This window comes from Cheilinus undulatus, linkage group 1 (assembly GCF_018320785.1).
Source record: "Cheilinus undulatus linkage group 1, ASM1832078v1, whole genome shotgun sequence".
Classification (NCBI taxonomy): domain Eukaryota; kingdom Metazoa; phylum Chordata; class Actinopteri; order Labriformes; family Labridae; genus Cheilinus; species Cheilinus undulatus.
The window spans coordinates 49,716,242-49,732,716 of NC_054865.1; the positions used below are offsets into that span (position 1 = coordinate 49,716,242).

A 16,475-nucleotide genomic window follows, 5' to 3' on the forward strand; every position below is an offset into this window, starting at 1 on the left:
TCAAGTTTCAAAATTGTTTATGGCGTTTTATGCCAAAATGCACAGATTGCTCATAATTGTATTGATCTGTCCATCGTCTCTTGGCTTGCAGTGGGGAAAGTGAACAGGTAAAACAGGAAGTGATTTCATGAAGATAATGATCTCATGATAATGACCTTCTGCTTGGCATTACTCATTGCCTAGTGTCCCCTAGTGGACAAAGTGAGCATCTGCTAATCTTGACAATAGAGGGTTTAATACACTGTTTTAGTCGGCCTGTTTTAATAACAGATTTACAAAAAAGAAAGAAAGAGAAAAGACGCTAAAAACTGAAGTGTACACAGGTGGCCCAGGTTCAAGTCTGATTTGTGGCTCCGTTTCCCTGGGCCACTCTTTGTTCTGTCATCTCTGTTTTTGACTCTTTCCACTGTCCCACTCTCAAATAGCCGCTCGAAAAGTCTACGATAAATTCCACCCCCTTGACATATGATTCCAGAAGAAAAGCTCAACATTGTCCCCACTTTTAGGCAAATTTCCTACAGTTCAGATTGCAGATTAGACAAAAAAGGTCCACTGTCTCTGTAATAGCAATGTAACAGAACCCTGTTGTATCTAAAGTGAGAGGAGCAGCACATGCAGGACAGAGTCTTCAGATAAAGATCAATGGAAACAACTGAGACCAGCGGAGCCAGAGACTCCCTGCTGATTCAATTTACCATTTCCATAGTTCTCATGATCATAAAAGCACACAACAGACAACTGTCTGATCTTTGGAAGAAGAAAACACAAAATGGATTGAATATAAGTCATTTATGTTGTAGATTAAATTAACTAGAAGTAAAGTGGAAAATAGTGATGAATTAAGAAGTTTGACTGTATGCACTTAAAGTATAGTGCCTTTAAAAGGTATTCACCCCCTTGGCTGTTTTACACTTTTATTCATTTTATAAATCAATCTAGACCAATGTAATTTGTTTTTTGGACAAAAATAGTTACAAAAATGTGTAATGTAAAATAAGTGACTTCATAAATATTCACCCCCTTCAGGTCAGTATTTAGTAAAAGCACCATGGGCTGCAATCACAGCACTGAGTCTGTGAGGATAGGTCTGAATCAGGCCTGCACATCTGGACACTGCAGTTTCACTCCATTTCTCTTTGCAAAACTGCTCAAGCTCTGTCAGGTTGTGCAGGGATCAGGCGTGAAAAGCCCTTTCATGTCAAGCAACATGAGCTTTGACTCGGCACTACATTACATTCATGTTGTTGTCTTTAAATCATTTCTGTGTAGCTTTCACTGTATGCTTTGGGTCATTGTCTTACTGGAAAACAAATCTTCTTCCAAGCTGAAGTTTTCATGCAGACTGAATAAGACTGTCCTCCAGGATTTTCCTATATTTTGCATTTTAATTTTAACCTCCACCTTTACAACCCTTCCACCAGGGCCAATTGCCTAGAAGCATTCCAACAGCATGATGCTGCAACACCATGCTGCACAGTGGGGATGGTGTGACTGTTGTGATGTGCAGTGTTTGGTTTCTACCAAACATAGTATCTTGTCTGATGACCACCATTTTGGTCTCATCAGACCAAAGAGCTGGCAAAGTCTAGTCCAGATTTAATCTGAGTTTCCTTCAACAGTGGCTTTCTCTTTGCCACTCTCACATAAAGCTTTCACTGGTGAAGAACCTGGGCAACAGTTGTTGTATGCATGGACTCTCCCATCTCAGCTGCTGAAGCTTGTAACCTCTTCAGAGTAGTCATAGGCGTCTTGGTGGCCTCTCACAAGTGTCCTTATTGCACGGTCACTGAGTTTGTGAGGACATCCTGATATAGGCAGATTTACACATGTGCCATGTTCCTTCCATTTCTTGATGATGGATTTAACTGAACTTTGGGGGGATGTTCATTGTCATGGAATTTGTTTATATCCATCCCCTGACTTACACTTTCAATAACCTTTTCTCTGAGTTGCTCGAAGTGTTCCTTTGTCTGCACGGTGTAGTGGTAGCCAGGAATACTGACCTTCCAGACACAGGTGTATTTATGCTACAGTCACTTGAGACATATTCACTGGTGGTTCACAGGTGATCCCCATTTTACTAACTGTGAGACTACTAGCACCATTTGCTGAATTAGGTCATTCACTATAAAGGGGGTGAATATTTATGCTGTCACTTATCTAACATTACATTTTTTTTTTTGCTAAATTGACATATCTTTGTAGAAATCTTTATTTTCCTTTCACATTAAAGAGGTTTTTTTTGTCAAAAATACCTTCCTGAGTTGAAATAATGCTTATCTTGAAGTTCAGTTTACTCATATTTTTAAGGCAGTAATCCAGCTGAAGTTTTTAAGTTGAATCCCCTGATTATTAACCTGACACACCAGATGGATTTGTTTCACAAATATTCTGGGAAAGCTTCAATAGGAAACGTTTGAGAACAGGCAGAGGCTTTGAAAAAAACTCGGAGTGTGATTGGGTGAACGTTCTGTCTGTCACATCTCTACAGGCCAATCAGAGCAACAAAACATGTGACGTAGCCGCTATCGTGCTGCGCGTGCGCAGCTACTGAGAAACAATGTGAAACATGGCGACTATAGTCATGTAAGTACTCAACTTTTGTCGTTTTTGAAAACAACTCACTGCTGTTCTTTGTTCTTCTTTTAACGAAGAAATGTCGTCAAGTTCTGATAAAACTGGCGCTTTAGCAGCATCCACGCTAATGTCTTCCTCCATAACTGCACCAGCTCTTGCTGCTGCTTGTCACAATTCTGTTGCACCCGAAAGTACTGCCCCTCGTCGCTGATTGGTCCTGTCACTTTCTAACCGGGCCCAAACAGTTCAGATGGGAGCTTTGCAAGATGGATCATCAGTGAAAAAATAAGGAAACAGGCGTATCCATCTGCTTTGCAAGGTTACTTGATTATGTCTACCATGCAGAAACAATCACCTTCACACAGGTCTCCTCCTGTACTCTCTTTTGAAACTTTAACACATGTACTTTCTAGTTTGACTGCTCCTGGCTGTGTAAATGTCAATAAAAGCTGTAAGAGTCAGTTGTTCATATAAAAATAAAAGCAGAGCAGAGTCTCCATGCAATCAGAGCAGCATCAATTATTCATAACTGCTCCTGTAGGCCGTGCTGCTCCTGGGATCGATGCCTCAGTAATATGGACTGATACGAGCCCCTGGCCGAGTCCTAGCTGCAGCAGGTTAATGGGCTGACTGGATTTCAGACGCTGCTGGACAAACTTCCTGTTCAAAACTCTGCACCACACCCTACTGACACACTTTGTAGGAACACAGGAAGATGTCTGTACAAATGTAGGCACAGCGTACTTCACAAGTTTTTTTGTTCAGAAGCATTTGGTATTCAGGGAGATCCCAGAATGCTTTTAAATCAACTACCACATCTTTAGCTGCATACATCATTTCCTTAGTCATCAAATCCTCTCCACTGTATTTATTTAGGATAAACTGATCAGGCTGTCTGAACATTATCATCCTTCCAGCTTGTGTGATAATGTGAGGAACATTAAATATTCAGTTAAGAGGAAGTTGAGTGTCACTACATTATCTGAGACATCAGGCATTTATTGATGACTTTCTTTTATCTGTTAGAGCTGAACACACACCCAGAGGGAGTAATATTATTTGTCTGATAGATGTAGCCTATTTGTTTCATGAATTATTGATCATCTCCCAAAATGTCATCCAAAGCCAGTAGCTTGCTTCAGCCCTGCACGGCGAGCATGACATCACCTTTGACAGATGAGTCCTTTCAGCAGCACTTTCTGGAAGTTTAAACTGGGAAACTCTGAGGTTATTCAATCAATAAGTAAAGCTGGGCTGAACTCTTAATTAGGCTGGCTACACAAAACCTGATTTTCACATGTAAACTCATTAGAAGACATAGGAGACAACAGACATGAGGGTAGTTTCATAACATCTAAATCCTCCAAATGCACACACTAGAGAACTGTTAAAAGTGGGGTCATGACCTCTGCAAGGTCAACAGAAGGTGAAAGGGGTCAAGGAAACTTGCAGATTGAGGGAAAAGAATAATAAAACATTCTATATGATCTAAAATTTAAGATATATTTAACAACTGCATATCAAAAACTGTTCTTTTTTCTTTGCAGATAACATCACACAGCAGTGGAGAACTTCCCATGGGGAAAGAAGCAATTACTGCATAGAGAAATGCTATCAAAAAGGCCAAGTTTTCAGCTGTTTACAACTATGCAGAGCATTAAAAGTGTGAAAATAAAAAATATTCTTAATTCTCGAGCCACTTTTATGTGCTGAAAGTAGTGAAATATTCATGCAAAAGTAGAAGTTTTTTTTTTTCAAGCAGCAGACAGGAAGTAAAGTAGCCTCCATCTTAAGCCTGGACAAGTGCATGGTCTCTTTCCACAAACTGGCATATGGAAGCCCACTTGTCAATCACATGGATTTTCTGCAAACTCCAAGCAGGCTATCACGTGTTTTTACACATGAACTTTGGAACTTTGTCTCGTCTCCACACAGGATGTCTGGAGCTCAGTCAGGGGGACCGTCAGGGTCTTGATCAGCTAAGGCCCTTCTCCTCCGATCACTCAGTTTTCCCAGGTGACCAGCTTTTGGAAAAGTTCTGGTTGTGCCAAACTTCTTCCATTTGAGAATTCTGGAGGCCATGGTGCTCCTGGGAACCTTCAGTGCAGCAGAAGTTTTTGGTTTTCCCCAAATCTGTACCTTGCAACAATCCTGTCTCTGAGCTCTGCAGGCAGATCCTTTGACCCCATGGTTTGGTTTTTGCTCTGATCTGCATTGTCAGCTGTGAGGCCTTTTATAGAGAGGTGTGTGCCTTTCAAAATCATGTCCGATCAGTTGATTTGCATCCAATCAAGGTGTTGAAACGTCTCAATAAATATCCAGAGAAATGGGAGGAACCTGAGCTAGAAATCAAGTGACTTTGTAAAGGTCTGAATACTTTTCTAAATGTGATATTTCACTCTTTTCTTATTAATCAATTTGCAAAAATTTCTAAAATTTTGTTTTCACTTTTAACGATGGGTTACTCAGTGCAGATTAATGAGGAAGAAAATGCACTGTATATATTCCAGATAGCTTTCCATTTCAAAATCAAGCATTTTGAATGCAGTTCAAACAAGAATTTAAATTTCTACAATCTATATAATTTGTTTTCTTTTCATCTGATGGGCTGTTATCACAGTTGCAATCCCAGCATTGTCTATAGTTGCACACCTGGTGTCACCTACAAATCAGAAAGTTCCTGCATGGCTGAAAAATAGCTACACACCTACACGCCTCTCTCTAAAGCTTAGAATTTCTAAAAACAGAAGAAAACATGAAAAAAATGTCCATATCTGTCAGTATTTGTGTAATTATGTCTGTTAAGTACTGTGTGGGTTTTTCTATGTAGGCGTTACGACCCCCTTGATAGATACTGCATCTCAAGGGGCTATCCCTCAATAAAATCAAGCAAAACTTACAGGACTGTCTCTAAAAGACACTGAGAGACATGAATGACAATTAACATATTATTTATTCAAAGAAAATAAATGGAAATATGTCTAAGGAGGGGCTGCATGGCGTTGCAGAGGTTAGCACTGTTGCCTCACGGGAAGAAGGTTCCTGGTTCACTTTCCAGTCCGGGCCTTTCTGTGCTGAGTTTGCATGTTCTGCCCCTGCATGCGTGGTACTCCAGCTTCCTCCCACCACCAAAGACATGCTCATTGGGTTAACTGGTGGCTCTAAATCGGCCGTAGGTGTGAGAGTGCCTGCTTGTCTGTCTCTACTTGTCAGCCCTGTGATTGACTGGTGCCCAGTCCAGGGTGTACCCTTCTCACCCAATGACAGCTGGGATACGCTCCTACCCCTGCGACCCCAAATGGGATAAGAGGTATAGAAATTGGATAGATGTCTATGGAAAAGTTATTTCATTTTTCATTTTTGCCTAAAAGGTGTACAATAAATTTCAAAAATACTGTGAGATGGTATCCCTATTGGAGGCCAATGTTTAACATGGCAACATTTAGGAATTCCTGCATTTATGGATGGACAAATAAGCCTTGAATTTAGCCACACACCCTCAGTCACTGGGGAAGGAAAAATGGCTCAAAAATCAAATTTAAAATCATCTAGTGTGGGGCAAGCTCGAATGAAACAATAATCTTGTAAGCAACATTTGGTTGGTGACACTTCCAGATCTGGGTGCTCTCATTGGCTGTTGAGGGTATCCCATTGGAAGCAGCCCTATCTGGAATTGTAGATTGTAGATTTATGATTTTAGATCAGGCAAGGTCCAATCCCTTTAGTAGCCTTTTTGGCTACTAAAGGGAAAAATGATAAATCACCTCCAGCTGATCAGAAGAGTTGGAGTGGGGCAGATTAGGCCCAGAATTGTGCTTTAAAATGTTGGTTGTGTTGCCAGCTGTAGACAGAGAATGAAAGTGTAGTGATCTTTAATTCTACACAGGCTGCTTGTACCACCCTGGCTTGGATCTGTCTTTACTTTTGCTTCCTCTACAGACAGATTTTAACAAAATTAAAGCCTCCCATGAAATGTGCTCTGATGCTTGAAGTTAAACTATGGCCCTCTGATGAAATTAAATCAAATCAGCATGCAGAAATAGAATTACCAGCAGAAATAATTCACTTTGTGAATGAAGAAGCACTCTCAGCCTGCTCTGAGTATCTGTTATTTTTTTTTCTCAGACAAGATCCGTCAATGAATGTGTAAAATAAAAGAGAGAAGAGGAAGTCTCACTGCCATTAACCTGAAACTACCCCCCTCCTCCTCCCCTCTATCTATCGGCTCAACCCCACTCCACCTCCTCTTCATTCAGGACTGGCCCTGGTGGAGAGGAAGCTGCTGCCCCCTCGGGGATTTGGCATCATAATTATAAAGGAAGCAGAGCAGTCTGCCGTCTGTTAGAGCTGCAGAGGCTGCAGGACGGTCACACATGTGGGCTACTGTACAGAGAATCGGTGGTAGTATGGAAGAGGAGCTGTGCTTCTGATGCTGTCTGAAAGGTAAGACTACTGCTTCCATTAATCTTTACAAGTTAACCATAACAGCAGAGATCTGTGTTATATCTCTGGCTTTTCATAGTCTTCTTTTGCCAAGGGTGGACTCTACAAACTCAACACAAACAGGACTGAGTATAAAGTTCATATTTTAGCTGTAAATGTGGAAGCAAATTAGCAAACGGCTTCTGTTTTTGAACATAGCATTGAAAGTCTTGGTGAGTGCAAAACCACCCATTTCTATTATTTTGATCAAATCTGGTTAATTTTAATCAGCAGGCTGTATCTGAAGTTTTCAAATGAAGGAAGAACTTTTAACTTAAATGGGAAAAACCCTGCTATGCTGTGGGTGAGACTGTAAATATTTTTTAGTGGGAGAGCTGCACAGTGATAGAACACCCTGACCTCTAAGGTCTTTATCTGGTGTTTCCCCCTAGGGCTGATCTAAAAAACAATACTAACACTATTCATGCTAACAGAGCCTTTCTGAACTCTTTGAACCCTGCTGCTCTTGTCCCATATGAGCAGATGGTAGGGCTGCAAACCATGGTCACAGAAAACTGCGACCATGTAGAACCAATGTAGAGGTAATGAAACAATATGCCTCTGCGCCCCATAGTTCTATATTAGCATGAATATACATACGAAATAAAACTACAAACACAACGCAAGACAATGACAAAAGGATAATCTGTCAAATAAACAGCAGGTGGTATCCAGATTCCAGATAACGAAAGTCCAGGTGGAGAAAGGCTGTGGTGGTGTCTGTGCGCCTGTGGCATTGACCTTTGACCTCCAAAGTCTCATCAGTTCATCCTTGGCTTAGGGAGACTACTTGTGCAGACTTTAGATAAAATTTGGAACATAAGCACAAACTGATAGACTCACTGCTGAAGAATATACAACCCTGATTCCAAAAAGTTGGGGAACTGTTTAAAATGTAAATTAAACACAGAATGCAATGATTTTCAATGAGACATTTTACCATTAACTGAAAAATATGAGCTCATTTGGAATTTGATGGTAGAAACACATCTAAAAAACATTTGGAGAGGGCAACAAAAGGCTGGAAAAGTAAGTGGTACTAATGAAAACAGCTGGAGGAGCATTTTCCAACTAATTAGATTAATTGGCACAAGGTCAGTAACATGACTGGGTATAAAAGGAGCATTTTAGAGAGGCAGAGTCTCTCAGAAGTAAAGATGGGCAGAGGTTTACTAATCTGTAGAAAAACTGCATCTTGTTTCAGAAATTTAAAAAAAATGTTCCTCAACATCAAATTGTGAAAACTTTTAATATCCCACCATCTACACTACATAATATCATCAAACAATTCAGAGAATCTGGAGGAATCTCTTCAAGCAAGGGACAAGCCCTAAGGTCAAAATTGGATGCTTGAGATCTTTAGCCTTTTGGCAACACTGCATTGAAAACAATCATGGCCCTGTACTGGAAATCAGTGCATGAACCCAGGAACACTTCTAGAAATCAGTTTCTGTCAACACCATTGGCCATACCGTTCACAAATGCAACTTAAAGCTATCATGTAAAGAGAAGTCAGTGTGAACACGATCCAGAAATGCCACAGTTTTTCCTGGTCAAAGCTTATTTAAAATGCACTGAGGCAAAATTGAAAACTGTTCTGTGGTCATATAAATAAAAATTTGAAATTCTTTTTTGGAAACCAAGGACACATTGTCCTGTGGACTAAGGAGGAGAGGGACCATCTAGCTTGTAATCAGCACAGTTCAAAAGCTTGTATCTCTGCTGCTGTGGGGTTGCATTAGTGCCCATGGCGTAGGCAGCTTACACATCTGGAAAGGCACCACCAATGCTGAGAAGTAGATACAGGTCCCATCCAGAAAATGTCTTTTTCAGGGAAGGCATTTACTTTATCTGCAAGACAATGCTAAACCAAATACCACATCCATCACAACAGCCTGGCTTCACAATAGAAGAGTCCAGGTGGTAAACTGCCCTGCCTGCATTCCAGACTTTTCACCAATTATAAAACATTTGGAGCATCATAAAAATTTAAATCCTGCAAAGAAGACCGAGGAATCCTACATCAGACAAGAATGGGGCAACATTACTTTCCCCAAACTCCAGCAACTGGTCTTCTCACTTCCCCAACATTTACAGACTGTTGTTATATGAGGAGATGCTATACAATGGTAAACATGGCCCCTACTTTTTTGGGATGTGTTGCTGCCATCAAATTCAAAATGAGCTAATGTTTTTCAAGAAATGCTGAAATGTCTCGGATTCAACATCTGACATATTATCTATATTTTATTGTGAATTAAATATGGATTTATGAGGTTTGTGAATCATTGCATCCTGTTTTTATTTACATTTTACACTGTAACCCAACTTTTTTGGAAATGGGGTTGTGGAATAAAAAACTTAAACTTAAACATATCATAGCCAAAGCTAACTGCTCACTAAAATTGCTGGAGGAGGCTATGCCACTTTTTTTGTTTTGTTTTCTTTCTTTTTTTTTAGATTTATTTTTTTGTGCATTTATTAGATAGAGGAGAACAGAGGATAGAGTTGGAAACAGGGTCAAGAGTGGGGGAGAGACATGCAGTGAAGGGCCTCAGGCCGGATTCGAACCCGAGCCACCCACGTACATGGGGAGCGCCTTTAACCACTAGGCCACCTGCTCCCCAGCTAATGCCACTTCTATCACCAAGCATACAACTCCACTTAAAAAAAACCCTGAAATATCCCTTTAATTTGTAACTTTGTCTACAACCAGTAAAGGAAAACAGAGCACTTTTTCAGGAATCATTCATTTCCTTCATGTTCTTCTTAAAATGTTTACTCTTTCTTGCTTGTTTTGTCACATGACTTCGTGATCCAATCATGACACAGAAAAATGTTTTTGAATTCTTTGCAGAGTCTGAAGAGGAAGCCGTCATGTCTGAGAAGAAACCACGAGGTTCTGACACGCGCCCAAAGTCTGGCCTCCGCAGCTGGAGTGCTGACAGTTATGTCTGGCGAGGAAAGAAACGCTCCCGGAGTTCTCGTAACGGGTCAAGTCCTGAAGGGATGGGGGCAGAGGGATCAGAGGATCTGGGCGTGCGGTCAGGATCGTGTCCGAGGCGGCGGAGAGAGAGGAAGTGCAGCTGCAGCGCTCTTGGGGATTCTTTTGGGTCTGCAGATATTGACGTCGTTTGTCGGAAGGCCTTGTCTCGCCGCTCTCTTCGGCAGAAGTTTCAGGATGCCGTGGGTCAGTGTTTGCCTCTGCGCTCTCATCATCACCATCATCATCATCATCATCACCATCAGTCAGGATCATCGAGACCCTTCTCTGTGCTCTTCTGGTCCAAACGCAAGATCCACGTCTCAGAGCTCATGCAGGATAAGTGTCCCTTTTCTCCGAAATCAGAACTGGCTCGATGTTGGCACCTTATAAAAAATAACGCCACTCATTCAAACGCCCTCAAAGACATGGAGACCCCACTCAGACCCAACATCTCTACCTCCTCCTCTTCCCCACCACAGACGCCACTATCCTGGGAGGACATCTGCTGTTCTCCAGAGCCTGGAAGCATCAGCCTGGAGGACTGGAACCCCTCTTGTCCACATGGTGAAGCAGAGGGCAGCTGCAGCCACACGGACTACATCCTGGTCCCTGATCTGCTGCAGATCAACAACAGCTCATGTTACTGGGGTGTGCTGAACCGCTTTGAGGCTGAGGAGCTCCTGGAGGGTAAACCAGAAGGGACATTTCTGCTCAGAGACTCTGCCCAGGATGAGTTCCTCTTCTCTGTTAGCTTTCGGCGCTACAGTCGCTCTCTGCACGCACGCATAGAGCAGAACGACAAGCGTTTCAGCTTTGACGTGCGTGACCCGTGCATGTACAGGGATTCCAGTGTTACAGGACTTCTTAGACACTACAGCGACCCGGCTACATGCCTCTTCTTTGAACCCCTCCTTTCCAGACCACTACCAAGAACCTTCCCTTTCACTCTGCAGCACCTATCCAGGGCTGTGATCTGCAGCTGCACCACCTACCAGGGTATAGACTGCCTGCCACTGCCCCCTCAGCTCAGGGACTACCTCCGACAGTATCACATCAAGTGTGATGGCGCCTGTGCTGTGTGACGGTCCGAAACATGCCAACTCCTATAGAATGCTATGGAATATGGTTAAGATATGCTAAATGACTTACCAAAAACATAATGAAGCCATTTGATTAGGAACACTGACATCCTACTGGTCATGCCATTATTGCAGGACATTAACAACCACAACTGACTTCAGAAGTATCAACATTATTGTTCCTCATTGTGAATGGGAGGTTATGATTCTTGTACAAATGACATCAATATCTGTTTTGACACCATTTCAACAAAAATACAAGCACTAGGTATCCAATACTGGGTGACTTCCTGTTTTTAATTACTAAAAGAAGCAGTCAAACTCTTGCCAGTCTAGATCAGTGTCAATTGTGTGCCTGGGAAAAAAAACTGTAGTAAAAAGTCTGATGAATGAAAGCCAAAAGCAGCACCACGTCAATACTTTTTATTAAGGCTTCAGCACCAAGAGGTGGACGACCTTACTGTAATTGCTTGGATCGTCCATTTTCCGTTCTCTTCATCATTGGGTCTCAAGAAAAATTGTATATTTTTGGGGTTTCCAACATGTCCATTCCAGCCTCAATAGTGCCTCCCAACAGTTTTCAACTATAAAGCTTCCTCCTTTGTCATAGATTTCTGAAACTTCTTGGGCAGATGTGGCTCCTGACATGTCAGATTGTTTCACATCTACAGAATGGGTATATTTCACATTCATGTGAGAAAGCTCCCATAGGAAGCAGTTGGGAAGGGCAGGACTCATAAAACAATTCTCTGAAGGTGACAGAAGGAATGTTCTGTCGGTCACATGTGCATGTGCTTCTCCTGATGCTGTAGTTGCGGACAGCAGAGCTTGAATTAATTGATGCTAAGGCAGGCAGGGAGAACCAAGACAAGCTTTGGTGTGACTCTTTGCTCTTGTTTTAAAAGAAAATGTGTTCTGATTAAACTTAACTACAGCCACATCCGAGCTAACAGCTACAGCAGCAGCAGTCATTGGATACACTGGCAAACCCCACCTGTAACGATCGCGAACCCATACTGAAGCAGACCAGGAGAAGAGCGGACACATCTTTGCCATCATGAAAAAGCTTCAGTGTGGCTCTCTTCTCTTGTTTCAATAAAGGAATGTTGTCCAGTTCTGACAAAACTGCCGCTGTGGCTAAGGCCAGCCACACACTACAGGATTTTAAGCCCGATTTCAGCCAAGATTTGACCCCACCCCCACCCTGACGATTGTGGGGTCGCATACCGACTGGAGCCTCATCACAAACGATTATTTGTCTGAGTAGTCTACCGATTCATTTACTGCTCCAAATCGCGTCGTAGCCTCCCAGACCCTGAATCGTAAATATCAAACATGTTTGATATTTATGATTCAGAGTCGTAGTGCCGCTGACGGAGTACCCACAACAACCAATGAGAGCGAGTGTCACCAGATGAATCATACGTACTTTCACTGCTCACAACCATAAACACAACTGCACCTTAATTCCAGCCAGGATTTCGTCCTGAGTCTTTCCCGTTTTATGATTGTTGCTGCACCTGTAACATACGCCAGAACAGCCTGTTGTGGAGAGACGGCATGACGTATCAACAGACATCCGTGTTTTGTTTTGCTTTTCTGAAGTCACGTGATCACGCGAGGTCATAGGCAGGTCAGCAGGTGTGTGGTCTCCAGTGATCTGACAGTCTGGCTAAGTCGTCTAGTGTGTGCGTTCAGAGGATTAAAGATGAAAAATCTTTGGAAATTGTCCTGAAGTCTGTGGTCTCTCACAGTTTTAAAATCGTTTCAGATTAAAAAATCGTCTAGTGTGTGGCGGGCCTAAGCCCGAGCTAATCGCTCCACCAGCAGCCATTGTATACAACCACTCACACAACAACTAACCCTTACCCCTGTAACTCTCCCAAACTCAAACCGAAGAAGGTCGGCAAAACAGCGAAAACATCTTTCACATCATGAAAGCTTTTCGTTTTGTTTTAATTCTTTTATTCATACAGAAACACGTTCAAGTTCTGATAAAACTGCTGCTTTTTTGTGGCTACATCCAAGCTAATCACTGCACTGGAGGCAGCCATTGTAAACAGCTAGTATAACTAAACCCTACCCATAGCTACTGCCTCGTTTTCCTTAAATGATGCTGATTGGTCTGAACTGTGTTCGGTGTGGCACAAATGATTGGAGTTTTTCAAGATGGATTTGCCTAATGACAGATGTAGAGTCTGGCAACTCTATCTGCTTTGCAGAGGGTAGCAACTTGGGGAGATCTACAAAAAAAACTACAACATACTAGTTTAAGGGCTCTCATCAAAACTACTTCATCTTTGGTGTATGGTCAAAAGCGTTTTCATCAGTCTTAGGTTGTGATCATAGTGGTTCCTCAAATTTCTGTTTTTCCATGTCATACAAGTGCCTGGTTCTCACAAAAAATTCCATTAGTTACAACCTTAGACAAAGGCTAAAACTTGCCCTGGTTAATCCTAAGGTGTTGACATTACTCATATTCAAAGGTCAAAAGTCTATTTAAAAAGGTGTTAACATTTTTTATTCGCCATGAAACAGGAAGTGGAAATTTATGTGGCTGAAAACACTTTTAGAGTAATGAAAATTGGCACAAAAGTACCCACTGGTAAACTGATTTGATTATAAGATTGATTTGATTGATTGGTAATGTTATTATTATGGTGGGTGTGGCTTATTGGCCAGTGGCTCCACCTACATTATTTTAAAAATTTAGCCCCAGACACACATTTAACCAAGGGTTTTGAAAATTGTAGGCATGTGTGTTTTGTCAAGTCTATTTGCCAGGCCACTTTTGAGGATTAACTGTTTTTACTGAGTTCATCCAACCCACTTCAAATTTTGCGTGGAGTCAGAGAAAACCAGAAACTCTTGTACAGAACTCTACGGGCACCTCTGTGGCAGTTTGTCAAATTTTGATGTTTCTCCATTACACAGGAATATTTCTATTAAACAAACAAGGTCAAAACTTCTGTTTGATTACAGACCTCTTCTGAGCGCTCCTCATTGCCAACATGTATTTATTTCCAAAGGCAGCCTATTTTAAAGACCCAGTAGTGTCTGCATTATATGCTTCAGCTGTTTCTTTGATTTCATGTTGGGTATTACATATATAATATAATGATATAATAGAAATGAAATCTGGACAACACATCTGCTTTGCAAGGTCAGATCTAAATAGCAACATTTTTCTTTGAATACATTTGAGCAGTTGAAATTCTCATAAGGCTGCAGCGGTGGTGCTGTTTCAAAATGCGAATATATAAACATTCTTAATTCATAAGCTACTTTTGTGTCACAAAGGCAGTAATCACAAATAAAAAGTTTTCAAAGGTCAGGGTGAAACAGCTGCAAGCATGAATTTAAAAAAGCCTCTGTCTAAAGCCTGGACAAGCAGTGTCACACAATGCTACTGTATGGTCCATTTCCACCAAGCAGCCCAGTTTGGTTCAGTACAGTTTGTCATGGTTTAGCACATTAAACTCTGATCTTAACTGTATTCCCTCAGCTACAGTCAGTCTCACTAACCTCCAGTCCCGTCCACTCATTGTGACTGGAAATCCATCTCTCAATAGATTGAGATACTTTGCCTCAGCTTAGCAGAGCTGGTTGTTTGACTCCAAACCGCTCTTCATTTGGTACCAGTTTGACTTTTTAAATGTGGATTAAATAATGACAGAGGATAGGGTAAGGAAACTTAGACTCAAATGGAAGCTAGCCACTGTGGCTCACATTAAAGGGCTATTTTGTAAATCAAACCAGGCTCATTTATGAGTGGCACATCATCACTCGGCTGTCTGCCCCTTAAGGTTTACTTGGTTGATGGTGTATAGCAGTTTAAATTAAAAGTATGTTTGTGAAAAAATGAGGATTTTTTTATGAATTAAAGGGGCTCAGCCAGCCTCTTAGAGAGGTACAAGACACCTCCATGCTCTTGACTTCCTTCATCTGGCTAGACAATGCTAAATGCTAGGAGGTCTGCAGGACTGAGTAATTTGCAATATTGATCACCTTCATGCTAGGTAAATCAGTTAAACTGGAAAAAAATCCCAGTTTTGTAAAGTGTTGGGATTATACTAATTGTACATTGAAATTTTCGGATGATAACTGCAGCGTGCAGGTCCATTTGGAGCTTTAAAGTACTACATTTCCTCCGTTCCCATTCATTCCTGGTGGCTGTCCCCAACTACCTGACCTCAAACAGACATTCAAGCATTATCCGAATCAAGTGACTGGGAAGAACCAATACCATCTTCTTGGCCAGGATTTCATCCATCATCCTTTCTTATTTTATTGTTGCAAAGCAGGACAGCTAGCTCCATATTTGTGTCTCCTTTGAAGTCACATTTGCTCATACACGTTTCTGTGACATCTCATATCTGTGGAGCCTCCACTTACTAATTGTTACTATAACAGCAGGTGTGTGGTCTCACATCTGCTGACCCACTCACAATCTGGATGGGAGTAGGTCTCATTTGTACACCAGAAACGTTGCATGCAGACAAAACAGGGCCTGAATCTTGCGTACGTCACTATGCTGTTGACATTTTGAGAGCATGTCATAATCATTAGGGCCCGAGCACTGACAGTGCAACAGCCCTATTGTTTTCGACAGTGCTTTTATTCTTGAGTCACTTTGCACATTTTGGGGGCATCAAGACATGCACCAAGTTGCGTGAAAACTGGCATGCACCTAACCTGACACATCAGATGGAAAGGGCAGATGATCTTAAAAAAACTCGGAGTGTGATTGGATGGACGTTCTGTCTGTCACATCTTTAATCAGAGCACAAACACATGACATAGCCGCGACCAAGGTGCTCGTGCGCAGCTATAGAGGAATAACGCGAACCATAGCGATTGTAGACATGTCAGTTCCAGGAGTCAAATTTGATCATCCTAGTTGTTATTATTATTCTTATTGATTAGTGCTCCAGAAATACAGACACAGTGACAAAAATATATCTAATAACTAGCCTTACCATCACTTCAACAGCTCCTCTTCTCCAAGCAGAGTTTTTGACTGCAGTTTTCTGTGCAGCCACAAGATGGCAGCACAACTGCACTGATCAGTTGTTTTCTTCTGTTCCTTTGGTCACTTTCACTGCCAAAATGTTTTCTACACAACTCAGTTTGTTTAATTTCAAAGAAATTAGACATTAAAGTGTGCTTGAATTTGACTTTTCTTCAGTGCAGCTGTTAATTTACCATCTTCTTTGCTATTTAGTCAGATATTTAAATATCAATCCTGATCAGAACATTTCCAGTATTCACGTCATTGTGGTCTCTCTACTGGAGGCATATTTTTTTATTCATCAAACTGACATTGAAACCGATAAACATCATTTACACGA

General features: G+C 41.5%; 1 protein-coding gene across 1 annotated transcript; it reads left to right on the forward strand.

The window, feature by feature from the left end:
- The first annotated feature begins 6,950 nt into the window (after window positions 1-6,950).
- On the forward strand, window positions 6,951-11,127 carry socs4 (suppressor of cytokine signaling 4). The gene is made up of 2 exons (XM_041793997.1): window positions 6,951-7,020; window positions 9,917-11,127. Exon 2 carries the CDS (start codon window positions 9,937-9,939, stop codon window positions 11,125-11,127), a length of 1,191 nt encoding a protein of 396 aa, XP_041649931.1. The 5' UTR covers window positions 6,951-7,020; window positions 9,917-9,936.
- Window positions 11,128-16,475: the final 5,348 nt, after the last annotated feature.

Coding starts and splice junctions, on each gene's coding strand:
- socs4 (XM_041793997.1), top strand. CDS start 9,937: ATGTCTGAGAAGAAACCACGAGGTTCTGACACGCGCCCAAAGTCTGGC.